At 51.6% G+C, this 13,096-nt stretch overlaps 1 protein-coding gene across 1 annotated transcript; it reads left to right on the top strand.

Annotated features, from left to right (window-relative positions):
* Positions 1-4,821: 4,821 nt before the first annotated feature.
* Positions 4,822-11,887, top strand: CCR7 (C-C motif chemokine receptor 7). The gene is made up of 3 exons (XM_015885985.3): positions 4,822-4,915; positions 7,698-7,747; positions 9,432-11,887. The coding sequence occupies exons 1-3, from the start codon at positions 4,906-4,908 to the stop codon at positions 10,494-10,496; spliced, it is 1,125 nt and encodes a 374-aa protein (XP_015741471.1). The 5' UTR covers positions 4,822-4,905; the 3' UTR covers positions 10,497-11,887.
* The last annotated feature ends 1,209 nt before the right edge of the window (positions 11,888-13,096 follow it).

Raw genomic sequence — 13,096 nt, 5'->3', positions numbered from 1 at the left:
TGGTTCTTGTCTGAAGGCACTGCCAATATTCTGCTGTGCTTCTATCTGTAATACAGCCCTGCTCTTTGCAGGCTGTTTGTGTTTTCCATCTACATATTCTCAAGGTACATGTAAATAACAGTAATTATTGGCACAGACAGGGTGTGTTGCAGCTACGGTTGTGTACCTGAGTGAGTAGGTGTCATCTTCAAGGGTAAAACTGGAAGCAGTGAAGAGCACCGGGAGCTGCAAAGGGAGTGAGGGAATGTGGAGTGCCAGGGAGTCAGCAGGAGGTGCAGGACCAACACCTCCCGTTACTGGCTGCACAAGGGCTCGGACACAGCGGCTGTTTGGGGCTCCTGATGAAACAACACACCCACCAGAGCCCGCAGCCAGACACGAAACCCTCCCACGAGGAGCACGGAGCAGATAAAGCTGCTGCTGCTGCTGAGCTCACGGGTGTTCACTGCCCACCTTCTGTTTTGTGTGCTTTGTTTGGGAAGTGGGTGCACGCTCACGGAGCCCTGGGGCTCTGCCATGGGCTGGATGCAGAGCTCTGGGCTGTGGGTGCTCATGGTGTGTGGGTGCTGGCAGTGGGCGGGTGTTGTTCATCCCCCCACACACACACAGGGGACCCACAAAAAAATGGGGCAACAAATCCAAAACATGACATCATGGCGAGGGAGTTGTTTTCTGCTCTTTGTTTTTCTCTTCAAGATAAAGGGGCCTTTGCTGGGGCTGACTCACACTTTCTGACCTCTGCCATAGCTGCTGCTCTGCAGTTTGCTGCTGGGTTTGCTCTGTAGGTCAAATCAAGAAGGCAAAAGTTCTCTTCTGTAGTTGGCAGTTCTCAAAAACATGCTTTTATCTGACCACAAAAAGAAATAATAAATCAAGTTAAAGTTACTTAAGAAGCCCGGCTTTAAAACAACAACAACAACAAAAGCTCTGTTTACTTTCTCCCCTGCATTCCTGTAATCAGGAGCCTCTGCCACCCCAAAACCTTCTGACCTACAAAGCTGACCTGACAGTTACGTGACCCAAAGGGCGACTCTGGGCCGATCCGGGCCGGGGCCGCTCCGCGCTGCCAGCAGGGGGATCCCTCTGCGCCGCGATGCGCTTCGTGCTGCTCGGCCGCTCTGTGTCACATCGAAGGCAGCGCCTGGAAGGAGCCGCAGGATCCGACCGAAGCTCTCAGCGCTCAGAGCCGGCGCTTCTCAGCCCTGGGAGTGAAACCTGCCCCTGCTCACAGCGCGGTGCCGGCGGGGCGGCTCCACGAGGGCGGCAGGGACGGTCTGTGTCTGCGCTGCGAGATACAGGACGGCAGCGGCTGAAGGCGCAGAGCTCGCTCTCATCGCTCTGTTTTTGTTCTCGGTTCCCTTCTCCTCCACACGTGTGTGTGTGTGTGTGTGTGTGTGTGTGTGTGTGTGTGTGTGTGTGTTTTTCATGGTCTTCGGGTTTCGTGTTTTGTTGGTTTTTTTGTGTTTTTTTGGTTTTTTTTTGAAGTGGTTTTGCAGTTACTGGGTTGGAATCTCACTGTGCTGTGAAGCATCACGTAGCTCCGCTTACAGGAGCCCAGAATTTCTGTTCAGTTTCCTTTTGTTCTTTGTAACTCATCTCTATTGAAAAAAATAACAATTAAAAACAGCCTGTTTTAATGCAGGCACCAATTCTGCAACGGGGGAAGGCTCAGATGGGAGCAGTAAGAGCAGAGCAGGGCAGAACATCAGCAGATGCTGATGAAGGGGATGAAGGGTGTCGTGTATGTGATGCAGACCCGGCTGAGCTCCACTGGGGGAAGCTGCTGGCAGGATTATTATTCCCTGTTCCACATCCAATCTGCTGCAGGGGATGGGTGTTGAACCCCATGAGTGGAAGGTGGTCACGCAGGATATGGGAAGGATGCTCTCTGCATGGGCAGATGGTGGCGTCTCTCAGCTCTTCTAAGAGACCCACGTGCAGCTCTTCCTCTCACAGGATGTTCCACTGGCCACCCGTGTTTGATATCCCCCAGGAATGTGGGAGGATATGTGTATCCTCTGAGTGGGACTGAAGTTCAGGGAACACTTCATGACACCTCCAGTCATAACCAGCAGTCACACGCCTTCCCCACCGTGGTACCCAGAGCCCATGGGTATCTTCCTGCTGCTTCTGACTCCTCACCTTTCCTCTATCATTCACACATGACCATCCGTCTCTGTTTCATGTTACTCTGGGCCAGAAGGGATCTGTTTGTTCACCACAGACCCCTTTTGTTTGCATCTCTGGGTTCTCTTGCTCTCAGCTCAATTCCTGGACTGCAGGGTGAGGAAGCTGCCTGTGCGCAGAGCAGATGCTGAACTGGTCAACAGTTATTTGTTCTGTGGAAAGAAACACCATCGTGCTCTGACGCAGGCATGAGGAAGGTGAATTCCCAGTGTCACCATGCGTGTTCCTTCCCTCCTGTGGCTGACCAGCAGGCAGCAAGGGCAGCTGTGTGCCCCCAATGCACGCCTGCCTGCTGCGCAGATTGCTTCCTCTTCTGGGTGGATAAGAATCTTATAATAACCTCACAGTGAGATGATAATCACAGGATTAGTTTTTATCTGTTTTCTCAGGGCATCCCCTAAAACCACTCTCAGAACTCCTCCCGGTGTGGAATCCCAGCTCAGTACCGCTCTTAATGTCAGGAATTTACTTCAAATTTCACTTCTCCTATTTTGTTTGCTTGAAGAAAACCCTAAAAGTCCTCTCCAGAGTAAACTTACTGACTGCAGAGTAAACCTCCCCCACGCATCGCCCAGTACCTCAAGGTGTGAGGAGGTGTCTGGGCACGAGGCAGGAGCATGAGCAGGTTGTTTTCTTTGCAGAACTGGAAATGTCTAAAACAAACACTTTGCTGAGTTGGTTCTGACATTGCGCAGCTGGGGCTGCTGGGACTGTGCATGTCCTGCTTGGGAGCACAGGGAAACGATCTGTGCCTCCATCATCTGCCATGGATCTGGAGATGCACCCACAGCCATCTCACAGCCTGCTGCCCTCTGAGCCGTGAGGGCAGTAAATGCAGCTGGCAGTGCCCATCCTCATGCAGGCAATGCTCTGCAGGCAGCACAGAGCAGCACGAAGGCCCCACGCCCACCATTTCTGAGTATTCTGCCTGTGCTGGAGGGAAGCCTTTCATCTCTCGTCCTTATTGGCGGAAGTGGTTAGAAGATACAGCTCTCAAAGGCAGCTTACCTGCCAGGATCGCTGGTGAACAAAAGGAAAACAGAGCAGTAAATAGTCGCGGGGATGTGAACAGCGCCTGCCTATAGATAAGACAAAAGAGAGTGTGATGAAAAGCCAGAGATCAGAGCATCATAGAATTGCATTGGGTTGGGAGGGACCTGAAGGATCATGCTGAGGGGGTCTGCAGTGAGAGCTGGGTGGGCAACAGAACCTGGGGAGGGGCAGGAACTGAAGACTGGGAGACCCCCATGTGAGCTGTGATTTCTGATGTATTTCACTGGGGCTTAAGAGCTGGGGAGTGAGGTTCTGCTCCAAGCTGACACAGTTCGTGTTGAAGGCAGGGCAGCAAGGGCTCAGCAGCTGTGGGGTTACTCTTGATTCTGGCGAGGTCCTGTTTTAGCTGTGGTTAACCATTCCATTACCTTCATTCTAATAAACATACACCCCCCGTATTTATTTAGAACACCATCTTCAGGTCTTTCTGTGCTAAACTACACCAGAGGGAGCCATATCAGCCCTCCTCAGTGCCCCAGACTTCCAGCAGCTGTGGGGTCTCAGTGGAGAAGAGCTGTTCCCAGCTGGGATGTGTGCAGAGCTGGATTCTGCTATGGGAAGCTGCACGAGTGTTGGTGTCACCAATCAGGTTCACTAAAGCAACTCACCAGCTCCTTGCAATGCACACCCCGTGTAACACCCACCTGGTTGGCAGGACACTGCTCAGGTCACTCTGCATAAGACTGACACTGCTGAGAGCCAGACACCAGCTGCCCAGTGTGGGTTCCCATAAGAGCTGCTGGATACAGTTTAGTGCAGAGTATGAGTTATCTGTAGATCAGCTGAAGTACAATGTAGGTAGGACAGGGTTTCCTTTTCCTATTTCTCTGGTTTTGTTTCTACCTGTCAGAAGAACAGTTCCAACAAGTGGCATCCAGCTCGGACAGCCACAGACCCACAGCTACAGAGTGACCCTGATTCACTGCCCTCAGGAATGGGATGAGCCAAAGAGAATCCCTGCAGCGTGAGCTCCTCCGGGGCTCTGCTGAGCTCAGACCTCTGCAGCAATGTGATGCTGGGGAAGGCACAGGACTGCAGATGTGTCAAACCTCGTAGAGGAAGGTGGTGTGCGCTGAGCCTCAGCAGATGGTACAGAAAACCACCAGAAAGCAGAAAGCGATGGGGAAGCCCACTTGGCTGGGAGCTGCTGCTGACGAGGACGGGCAGAAGGGCTGCCAGCTGGGATGGAAGCAATGGGGTGGGTGGGCACCTTTCCTAGAAAGGGCTTCGTGGAGACGGGAAACCTCCCCGCTTCCTGCAGCGCCGGGCTCTGTCCGATGGAGCCGGCTCTGTTGTGGGAACTCTCCTCGTGCCCCTTTGCCGCAGCCAAATCCCCACATTCCCAGTGCAAGTGTAGGACTGTCTGTGCTCTGTGAGCTCTCAGCACGGAGCGTGTGGATTCGTGCAGCCCTCGGGGCACGAGCTGAGGAAGCACCTGAGTGTGTGCAGGGAGCGGGGGCAGCAGCACCGCGGTCTGAGCTGCTGAGAGCACGAGGGGGAGGAGGGTCTGACTGTCAGGGCACGTCACCGGGCTCTTACGAGGTGCAGGAAGTATAAAAGGCCGTTTCCCAAAGGGGGCTCAGGCAGGAGCCGGCGCGCACCCAGCTGCGCTGTGCGGATGATGCTCTCACCAGCACCGTGACTTCGGCTGTTAGAAACAGGAGCATGGACGGCGGTGAGTACCAGCCCTGCATTCATCTGCAGCTCTATTGGTAGGGACAGTGCCCAGATCCACGGCACAGGGATGAAGAGTTTGAAGATTATTTAATATAAAAGGGTTTAATTTTCCTTGTGCGTGCTATGAACAAAAAGCCTCAAACAAAGCTGCCTGCTCCACGAGCTCACAAATCTCCAGTCGATTTGCTTCCAAACCATGAAAAAAGGGGCAGCCTGGGGGGGATTTCAAGGAGGCTTTGCCGTCCAAATGCAAGTGAGATCTTCCCACACCATCCCTCCCTTTTCCCCCTGTTTCTTTAAAGACCTTCCATCTCCTTGCTAATATTTCACTTCCATGGATAAATCCAGGGATGGGAGTTTCCTCTTGCCTAAACCTCCTCCCTTACTGAACTTGCTGTGGCTGAATATCTTCACTGTGGCCACAAAATCTTGAACCAATGCAAAAATTGGGCTTTGCATTTACCTGCAGCTGGAGCAGCCCCAGTCTGGGCACAGCGTGGGTCTGTCCTGCAGCAGAGCACCCCGCCATGGGGCTGAGCACCCGATGTCCCCATTAGCACAGCAGGCACGAGACTTGTGTCTGCTCCTTGCACGTCTCACACTTTGTCAGCTCACAGCCAGCTCTGCTGAGCAGCCAGCAGCGGAGCCAGTCACGTCTCCTAGAGGAGCTTCTAGAGACAAACCATCAGTGAGTCTGAATGAAACAAACCGCAGCTCACTTCAGCCCATCTTTCCTCTTTCTGCAGTGAGAAACAGGGGGGAGAGAAGGGGGAAACTGGCCCTGAGCTGCTAACTGCCAGAATCATTCTATTATTTAAGTATGATTAATCCTTCTCAGAAATATCCGGTTCTTTCCCCCAAAGCCAACGATAGTGATGGTGAAGAGGCACCAGAAACCTGAATACGGGTAGAGATCTCAGCAGCACGTTACTCACTGATCTCAGCAGCACGTTACTCACTGCCTACACGTGCTGTTTAAGGTGCTTGAGGCTGAAACCCCACTTGTTGGTCCTGGCCAACAGGAACAAAGAATCCTTTGCTCGTGAGGGTTTAACCTCCATTCCCAGGGCTGCAGCACAGCGATGTGCTCCTGTTGACTGCAGCAGCGTGGTGTGGTGCTGCTGGGGGAGGTGGGGGTTCATTGGGGGCACTGAGCACATCCTGACTCAGTTTGCTGTCTCTTTAGAAGGGAGGTCTCTGCTCCAACTGTTACAGGGACTTTTGAGGGGGTTTTTTCTTAATGTTTTGAGGAACGAAACCTTACAGAAATACCCACAGCCGAGAACTGCCAGAGGCCAGAAAACGTAACGCTACCTAAAAGTGCCTATTGAACTCCAGAGTGGGCCTCATTTCCTCTCTGCAGCCCATTCGCTTCTGCTCCCCTCTCCCGCCCTGCACCAAGAAGTGAGTGCCATCCTTAATGTGAAAGTGGTGACTCAAGGACCCGCTCTGCCCCGTTATGTCCCTGCAGATGTGTAAGTTGGGGCCAGGGGATGGAAAGTGTGAGCTTTTCTGTTACTGAAATCATCTGACATTTAAGATTCGTGAAACAGCAGCTGAGGCAAAATAAAAGTGAAGCTCTTCAAAGGAAGGACAGCAACCGATCTGTGCGCGTATCTTTGGTTGAGTCACTTTTCACCAGCCCTATTTCGGTTGGCACTTCAAAGGATGGTGCTGATAAAGGAAAGGCAGCTTGCTGCTGCTGTGCTGTTGTGCCTTTACAGGTGGATGAAGGGCCGGGCAGGTCCTGGGGAGGGGAGGTGCAGGGGAAGGTGCTGCTCCAGGACGAGGCACCGCGCTATGCTCCCTGCAAGGGACACAGGCAGAGTTTCAGCAGGGATGATGGAGTTCAATGACACACAGGGCTTTCCAAAACTCAAACCGTGTGTCTGAGCCCCCTGAGCTCTGTCAGGCCTGGGGCAGTCACTGCTGGGGAAGCATGAGCACCATGCCCACAACAGCAGATAAAAGCTGCTCAGGGGAGGACGCTGCTCCTACCTGCACAGTCAGGGCACTGACTTCCTCGCAGCTGCCACAACACCTTCCAGCTTCTGTAAACTTCGGTCACAACTGCCTGAGGTCGATGCTGGCATGTGCTTTAAATAGACAGAAGAGAAAGCTTTCACTGGCCTCTGTGTCTCTACTAACCACAGCAGGAAGAGCTGTTTGTCTGAGATTGCTCTCACCATTATCACATCTGGCTCTGAATTTAATTTTCCTCCCAGCTGTCAGTGTGCTGCATCTCCACATCCAAAGGCAGCAGGAGCCAGTTCTGACACGTAGACAAGCAATAAATTTCAGTCAGCTCCAGCTCTGTACATCCTGCAGGGAGCAGAGCTGAACTGATCTGCAGTCCGGTCACCACGATGCCAGGGAGCAGCTGTGCCAAACTGACTGCACTCACAATGTGTTTGTACACACACTGAGCGTGCTGCACCCTCAGCTCGGTGTGCCCTGCAGGAGCACGAAGCTGTCAGCTTGTGGGGAGAGAGGAGGAAAAGGAAAGAGGTCTGCAATAAAATGGTTACATATGCGAACTGTCTTCAGCTATCAGTGGGGCTGCAGAGGCCAGGCTTCCGAGATTCAATCAGTGCTCTGACAGTGGCTTGTTACACGACCCTGGGTTATCCTGTGAGCATCTTTATCGCCTTTTTTGTCTGTGCAGCTGCAGGGAGCTCTGCAGAGTTCAGGATGCCACAGACAAGTCCGCTGCCACTGATTTTCAAGCAGCACGTGGAGATCCCGACCTGGCTACTAACACGGTGTCTTCTTTTCCCTAGGCAAACAACTGAAGGCCACCCTCGTTTTCAGCCTTCCTCTGATATTTCAGGTAAGATGTTGGAAAGAACGTTGTTGAAATGCAGCTGCATTTGTGTTGTGGGTAAAGAGATCTCACAGACTTTGACAGGCAAAGCAGCCACCCACAGCCATGGAGGGATCCGTGGGGCACGCGGCTGCTCACACTCATAACTCAGCACCCAGAGGTGGGCGGTGAGAGCGGTGCTAAAACCAGAGGGAAAACAAACAGAAGGGATGACAACAAAACGAACAGAAACAGCAGCATAAACAGAACTTAGGGCAGACCTGACTGGTAGAACCAAGTCCCATTCTCACAACAGAGTGTGTGTTATCAGTAAGGAACCAAGCCCCACACACAGTGTTTGTGACAGCCCAGCTCACGGCTCTGCAGGAGCACGTGTCCCCAGCTCCTGGACCCAGCGCTGGGCTTTGACCACTGTCAGTGCTGATGGAGCTGAGGTGCCCAAGCACTTTGCCCACCCTCCTCCTCCTCTTGCTCAGAGCCCAAGTGAAGCAGGAAGGAGGAGCTGAATGCTGTGACCTGCTCCTGAACTGCAGACCTGGCCCCCAGCACTCGCACTCCTGCGACCACAGCAGCAGCCTCAACCACGTCATGGTCCCCGGCTCAGGCTCCCCAAGGCTCAGCAAGGCCTGCAGCCTGCTTTCCCCTTTCACTTCTGGTGGCATGCCTCCAGATTGCATGCAGGATGTGGTGAAAGCCAGACCTGCCTGAGACGGAGCACACTGAGAGATTCGGTGATAAGGGGCAGAGGTATCCAAGGGAAACCTTTCATCTCCGAGCAATGGGGAGAAGGTTCTGGAGCCCAATGGCTCACGAAAAGCAGGGCAGAGACACCACAGGCTCAATCTGCCCTGCTGAGCGTGGCAGTGTAGGAAGATGAAACGAGAATAATCAGAGCTGAAATCAGGGGCAGGGGCCTGTGAATGAGATGCCAGCAACCCGGCCATGTCAGTACCGTAACGATTTCCTGCTCTGCTCACTGTGTTTCCTCACAGTTTCATTGACACCTCTATTCACTGAGCAGAAACAGCAGCTGAGGGAGGCAGGGAGGCTCTGGCTTTGCCTTCCAGCAGCACCCTTTGTTCACAGCCCTGCTCCCTGCAGGCTCAGACCTGGTGGGATTAAGGGAGAAGGTCCAGGGAGCCATGAGGACCCCAGTGCACACAGTGCCGGAGTGCTGATGGCCACGAGCAGCAGCTGCACCACTCCTGGCACTGCCACTAAAAGTGCACGTGAGCAACAGGAGCATCTCAGATGGGGAAGGGAGGTGAAACTGAAGCTACAAAATGCCACCAAGTAGGTTCAGTCAAGAGGAAGTTTTGCTGAGAGAAGGAAAACACCAAAGGCTGTGTTATTTTTCCTACTTTATCTAAGAACTGACCATGTACACACCGCTGTGTTTGGGTCCTGTGGCACTCTGGATAACAGCCACATGTTCTAGAGTTTTCAGGCATTATATTGGTTACATGCTGACTTTTCTTGCTGAATTCCCATGATGAGCCCTGAGAAACCCAGACCCCACATACTTCAGCCATGAGACCTTGTCAGCTCTGCTCATGATGGGAACTCCCTGGGACATCCCTGGCCATAACTGGGTGCTGACATCAGCCCCACTGCAAACCACCCTCTGAGGGATGGAGGCCGTGCATCCCCAGTACCTGTCTCAATGGGTTTTTTTCCTTCCCTATTATAGTTCTGTGCTGGGAACAATGTCACTGATGACTATGACGCCAACAGCACCATTGACTACAACATGTTTGAGATCCTGTGTGAGAAGAAGGAAGTCCGTGATTTCCGTGCTGCCTTCCTCCCAGCCATGTACTCCCTCATCTGCTTCACGGGGCTGCTGGGAAATGGGCTGGTGATGCTCACCTACATCTACTTCAAGCGGCTGAAGACCATGACAGACATCTACCTGCTGAACCTGGCCCTGGCAGACATCCTGTTCCTGCTGACCCTCCCATTTTGGGCCACAAGTGCAGCCACGTTCTGGTGCTTTGGAGAATTTGCCTGCAAAGCAGTCTATTGCATCTGCAAAATGAGCTTCTTCAGCGGGATGCTGCTCCTGCTGTCCATCAGCATCGACAGGTACTTTGCCATTGTTCAGGCTGCCTCTGCCCACCGCTTCCGTCCCAGGATGATATTCATTAGCAAAGTCACTTGTGTCCTCATTTGGCTCCTGGCCTTCGTTCTCTCCATCCCTGAGCTGGTTCACAGTGGTATAAATAACTACGACAGCCACCCCCGGTGCTCCATCATTGCTAATGACCTGCAGACTTTCAACACTGGAATCAAAGTGTCCCAGATGGTTTTTGGCTTCTTAATTCCCCTGGTGGTCATGTCTGTCTGCTACCTCATCATTATCAAAACATTACTCCAGGCCCGAAACTTTGAGAAGAACAAAGCTATCAAGGTGATCATTGCAGTGGTCATCGTCTTCGTCGTCTTCCAGCTGCCCTACAACGGTGTCATGCTGGCCAAGACCATCTCAGTCTTCAACAACACCAGCTCATGCGAGGAGAGCAAGAAGCTCGACATGGCAGATGATGTGACCTACACTCTCGCCTGCTTCCGATGCTGCCTCAATCCCTTCCTCTACGCCTTCATAGGAGTCAAATTCCGCAACGACCTCTTCAAGCTCTTGAAGGAGCTGGGCTGCCTCAGCCAGGAGCGTCTCTGGCAGCTGTCGTCCTGCCGTGAGAGCAAGAGGTTTTCCTTTGCCATGGAGACAGAGACAACCACCACCTTCTCCCCATGAGGAGAGGGCCAGGGAGGCTGAAGGCCGGTGTCTTTTTGTACACTGCTTCTATTTTGAATTACTGATAGAGAAAGACTTGTCATTACTTTAGGAAGGGCAGCTGCAAGAGGAAGAGCAAAGAACTTTTCAGTATCTCAATCAATGAGCATTGCTATCCAGTGTGTTCATGGATGGGGAGACTTCAATAAAAACTATGACCAACAGTGAAGTAAGGGAGAGGGAGACCTGTGAGTTCAGAATTCATTGTGCCATTTCACTCTTATTTCCCAGCCACGCAAACCTGAACCAAGAAACAGTGACAGGTACTTCAACATATTTCATCCTGTCCTCACATCAGCCTCACTCACAACATGCTGATGTGTTAGTGTGCCTGATGTGAAAGCACGTGGTTTGGCAGACTACTGCCAGAATGCTCAGCCATGCCCAGAACAAGTTAGAAATATTCCTTAGCTCAAGACTTAAATTAGGATAAAGCTGTGCCCGTGGTCTGACCACTGCAGTGTGTCAGAATCCAAAGCTTGCTCCTCTCCAGCCTTACCAGCCGTGTGGACACTCTGCTGATTGTCACGTACATGTAGGGGCTTTCTGTGCTGTTGCTTGCTGACCTCAAGAGATAGTATCACAAATGTGGGCTTTCTGCTCCCTTACCAAGCACTGTGTCTGTCTAGAAGAACTTTAGCAGCTGTCTTTTTTGTAAGTCAGATACAGATTTCACTTATAAGCTACTGGAAATGTGTTTCACATTCATACTGTCACTTCTACTCAAGCTGCCAAGTGGAGGAAAGAGAGGGAAGGGGAGGAGGGGGGGAGGGTTAATACTGACACACCAAATAGACATTTGTTCTTTTTGTTCTTGTTTTCCTCCTATGTTTCTTATTCAGGCAAAGAAAAGTTGAGTAAGGAGCACCCATCATACAGGCTCCTCTTCCTTTTCTTCACCTGTAACAACGTACTCTTAATGTATACTCACATACATAAAGCTGCTTCTCATAGAAAAAGATCAATATGTACATGAATGTATCCTGACATGCGTTGCTTTCACTAAATCTTATGCAAAACACTCCCACAACTTATTCCAGCAGGGAAAACTGTCACCACAACTTGCAATTGTTCCTGCAGCCCGTTGAACAGAAAGCATTTCCTTCCCAAAAATGCCAAGTTTTTAGGTTTTTGACATAATCTGAATAGGGAAATGTGCAGCTGCCTTTGTAAGAATGAGAAACCAAAGCAGCATCTGGGACAGCTCGGTGCCTCCTCAATGAGAGCAGTGAGTGCAGATGAAGGCTGCCACCAGATGGACCCCACAGTCTGAACGTGAGGCTCCTCCAGCTCAGTCTGAGCTGACTGCACGTTGCTCCTCGATGGAAATAAATGATCATTTTGGAAATACATTTGCTTTTTGCTCGTGCATTTCCCCACAGGATGCATCGTGTATCCATCGCAGTCTGGCTGTTCCAGGTGCAAAGTGCTCACAGGGAGATGGGCTGCTGCTCCCAGGGCTCAGCACGAGCAGCACAGCAGCAACTGCTGCACTAATAGAGATGCTGGTATAGCACAACCTGCCTCCCCAGCAGGTCAACCTGCACCACGAGCAATTCTTCCTTGGGGTGCACACATACAGACATCACCCTGCACAAAAACTGCCCCACAGCTGCAACTGCGGAATCAAAGAGAAGAGCAAAGCAGCGCAGGGAAGTCTTTGTCCCCACACAAAGAACGAGCTGGAGCTACTGAGATAAACAACCCCTAAAAATAATGCACGTGGGTGATGAGGAAGGGTGGTGGCGCTTCGCAACAGTCAGAAGAGATGAGGGTGGGCCATATTTTCCTCTTTTATACGGAAAAATAAACCCAAAAAGTCCCATTCTCAGGGTGGAGGTGTCAGATCTTGGGGAAGAACCTCTTCCATGGGCAATAATTGTCCCCAGGTGCTTCAGCTCTGTTGATCCCAGCACATCGCTGCCTGCCCTCCATCCCACACTGCAGCACTTCTCCCTTCCCACCCTCCTGCTGAAAGAGATAAGCAGTCCTAACCTGCTTAGATGCCTCAAACTGGGGGTTCTCAAGCAGGCACGTGCACACTGTGAGTGGCAGCATTACCTATTTTCAAGCCACATGAAAAGTTGGTTTTCACTTTCACCTTCCAGTACGACCCTGGCTCTCCACTGAGCTAAAACTGCTGCCAGAGCAGGGAGTCAAACCCCTGTTCATTAAACAGCACCTGCCATTGCCACAGCTCACTATAGAAATCTTCAGGTCTCGACAAGCACGGAGGCTTTGGGTTCACCTCCACCACATGCATGGTGGATTCAGAGCCAATCAAGGTATGATCTCATCTATTTCTCATTGCTGAACCCATGCAAATCCTCAGCTCGCAGGAACCGAAACTCTTAACTTACCTTCTTGCTGCTGTGGGTTTTTTTTAAATTCAATTGTCTAAAATAAGGCAGTGAGAAGATATTTACTTTCCTTTCTTTGCTGACAAGTTATTACATAAACCTGAATTTCTGTGTGCTGATATGCTTGAATTTCTGTGACTAAAGACTGTGTCCTATGTCTAAAATCATCCTGCCAGAGAGGAAAGGCCTCCTGCAGGCACA

Source organism: Coturnix japonica, unplaced genomic scaffold (genome assembly GCF_054131305.1).
Source record: "Coturnix japonica strain WE unplaced genomic scaffold, WE-NBRP24 Scf049, whole genome shotgun sequence".
NCBI lineage: Eukaryota > Metazoa > Chordata > Aves > Galliformes > Phasianidae > Coturnix > Coturnix japonica.
The sequence above is the reverse complement of the archived record's forward strand: the minus strand, read 5'-3'. Positions and strand labels throughout refer to the sequence as shown.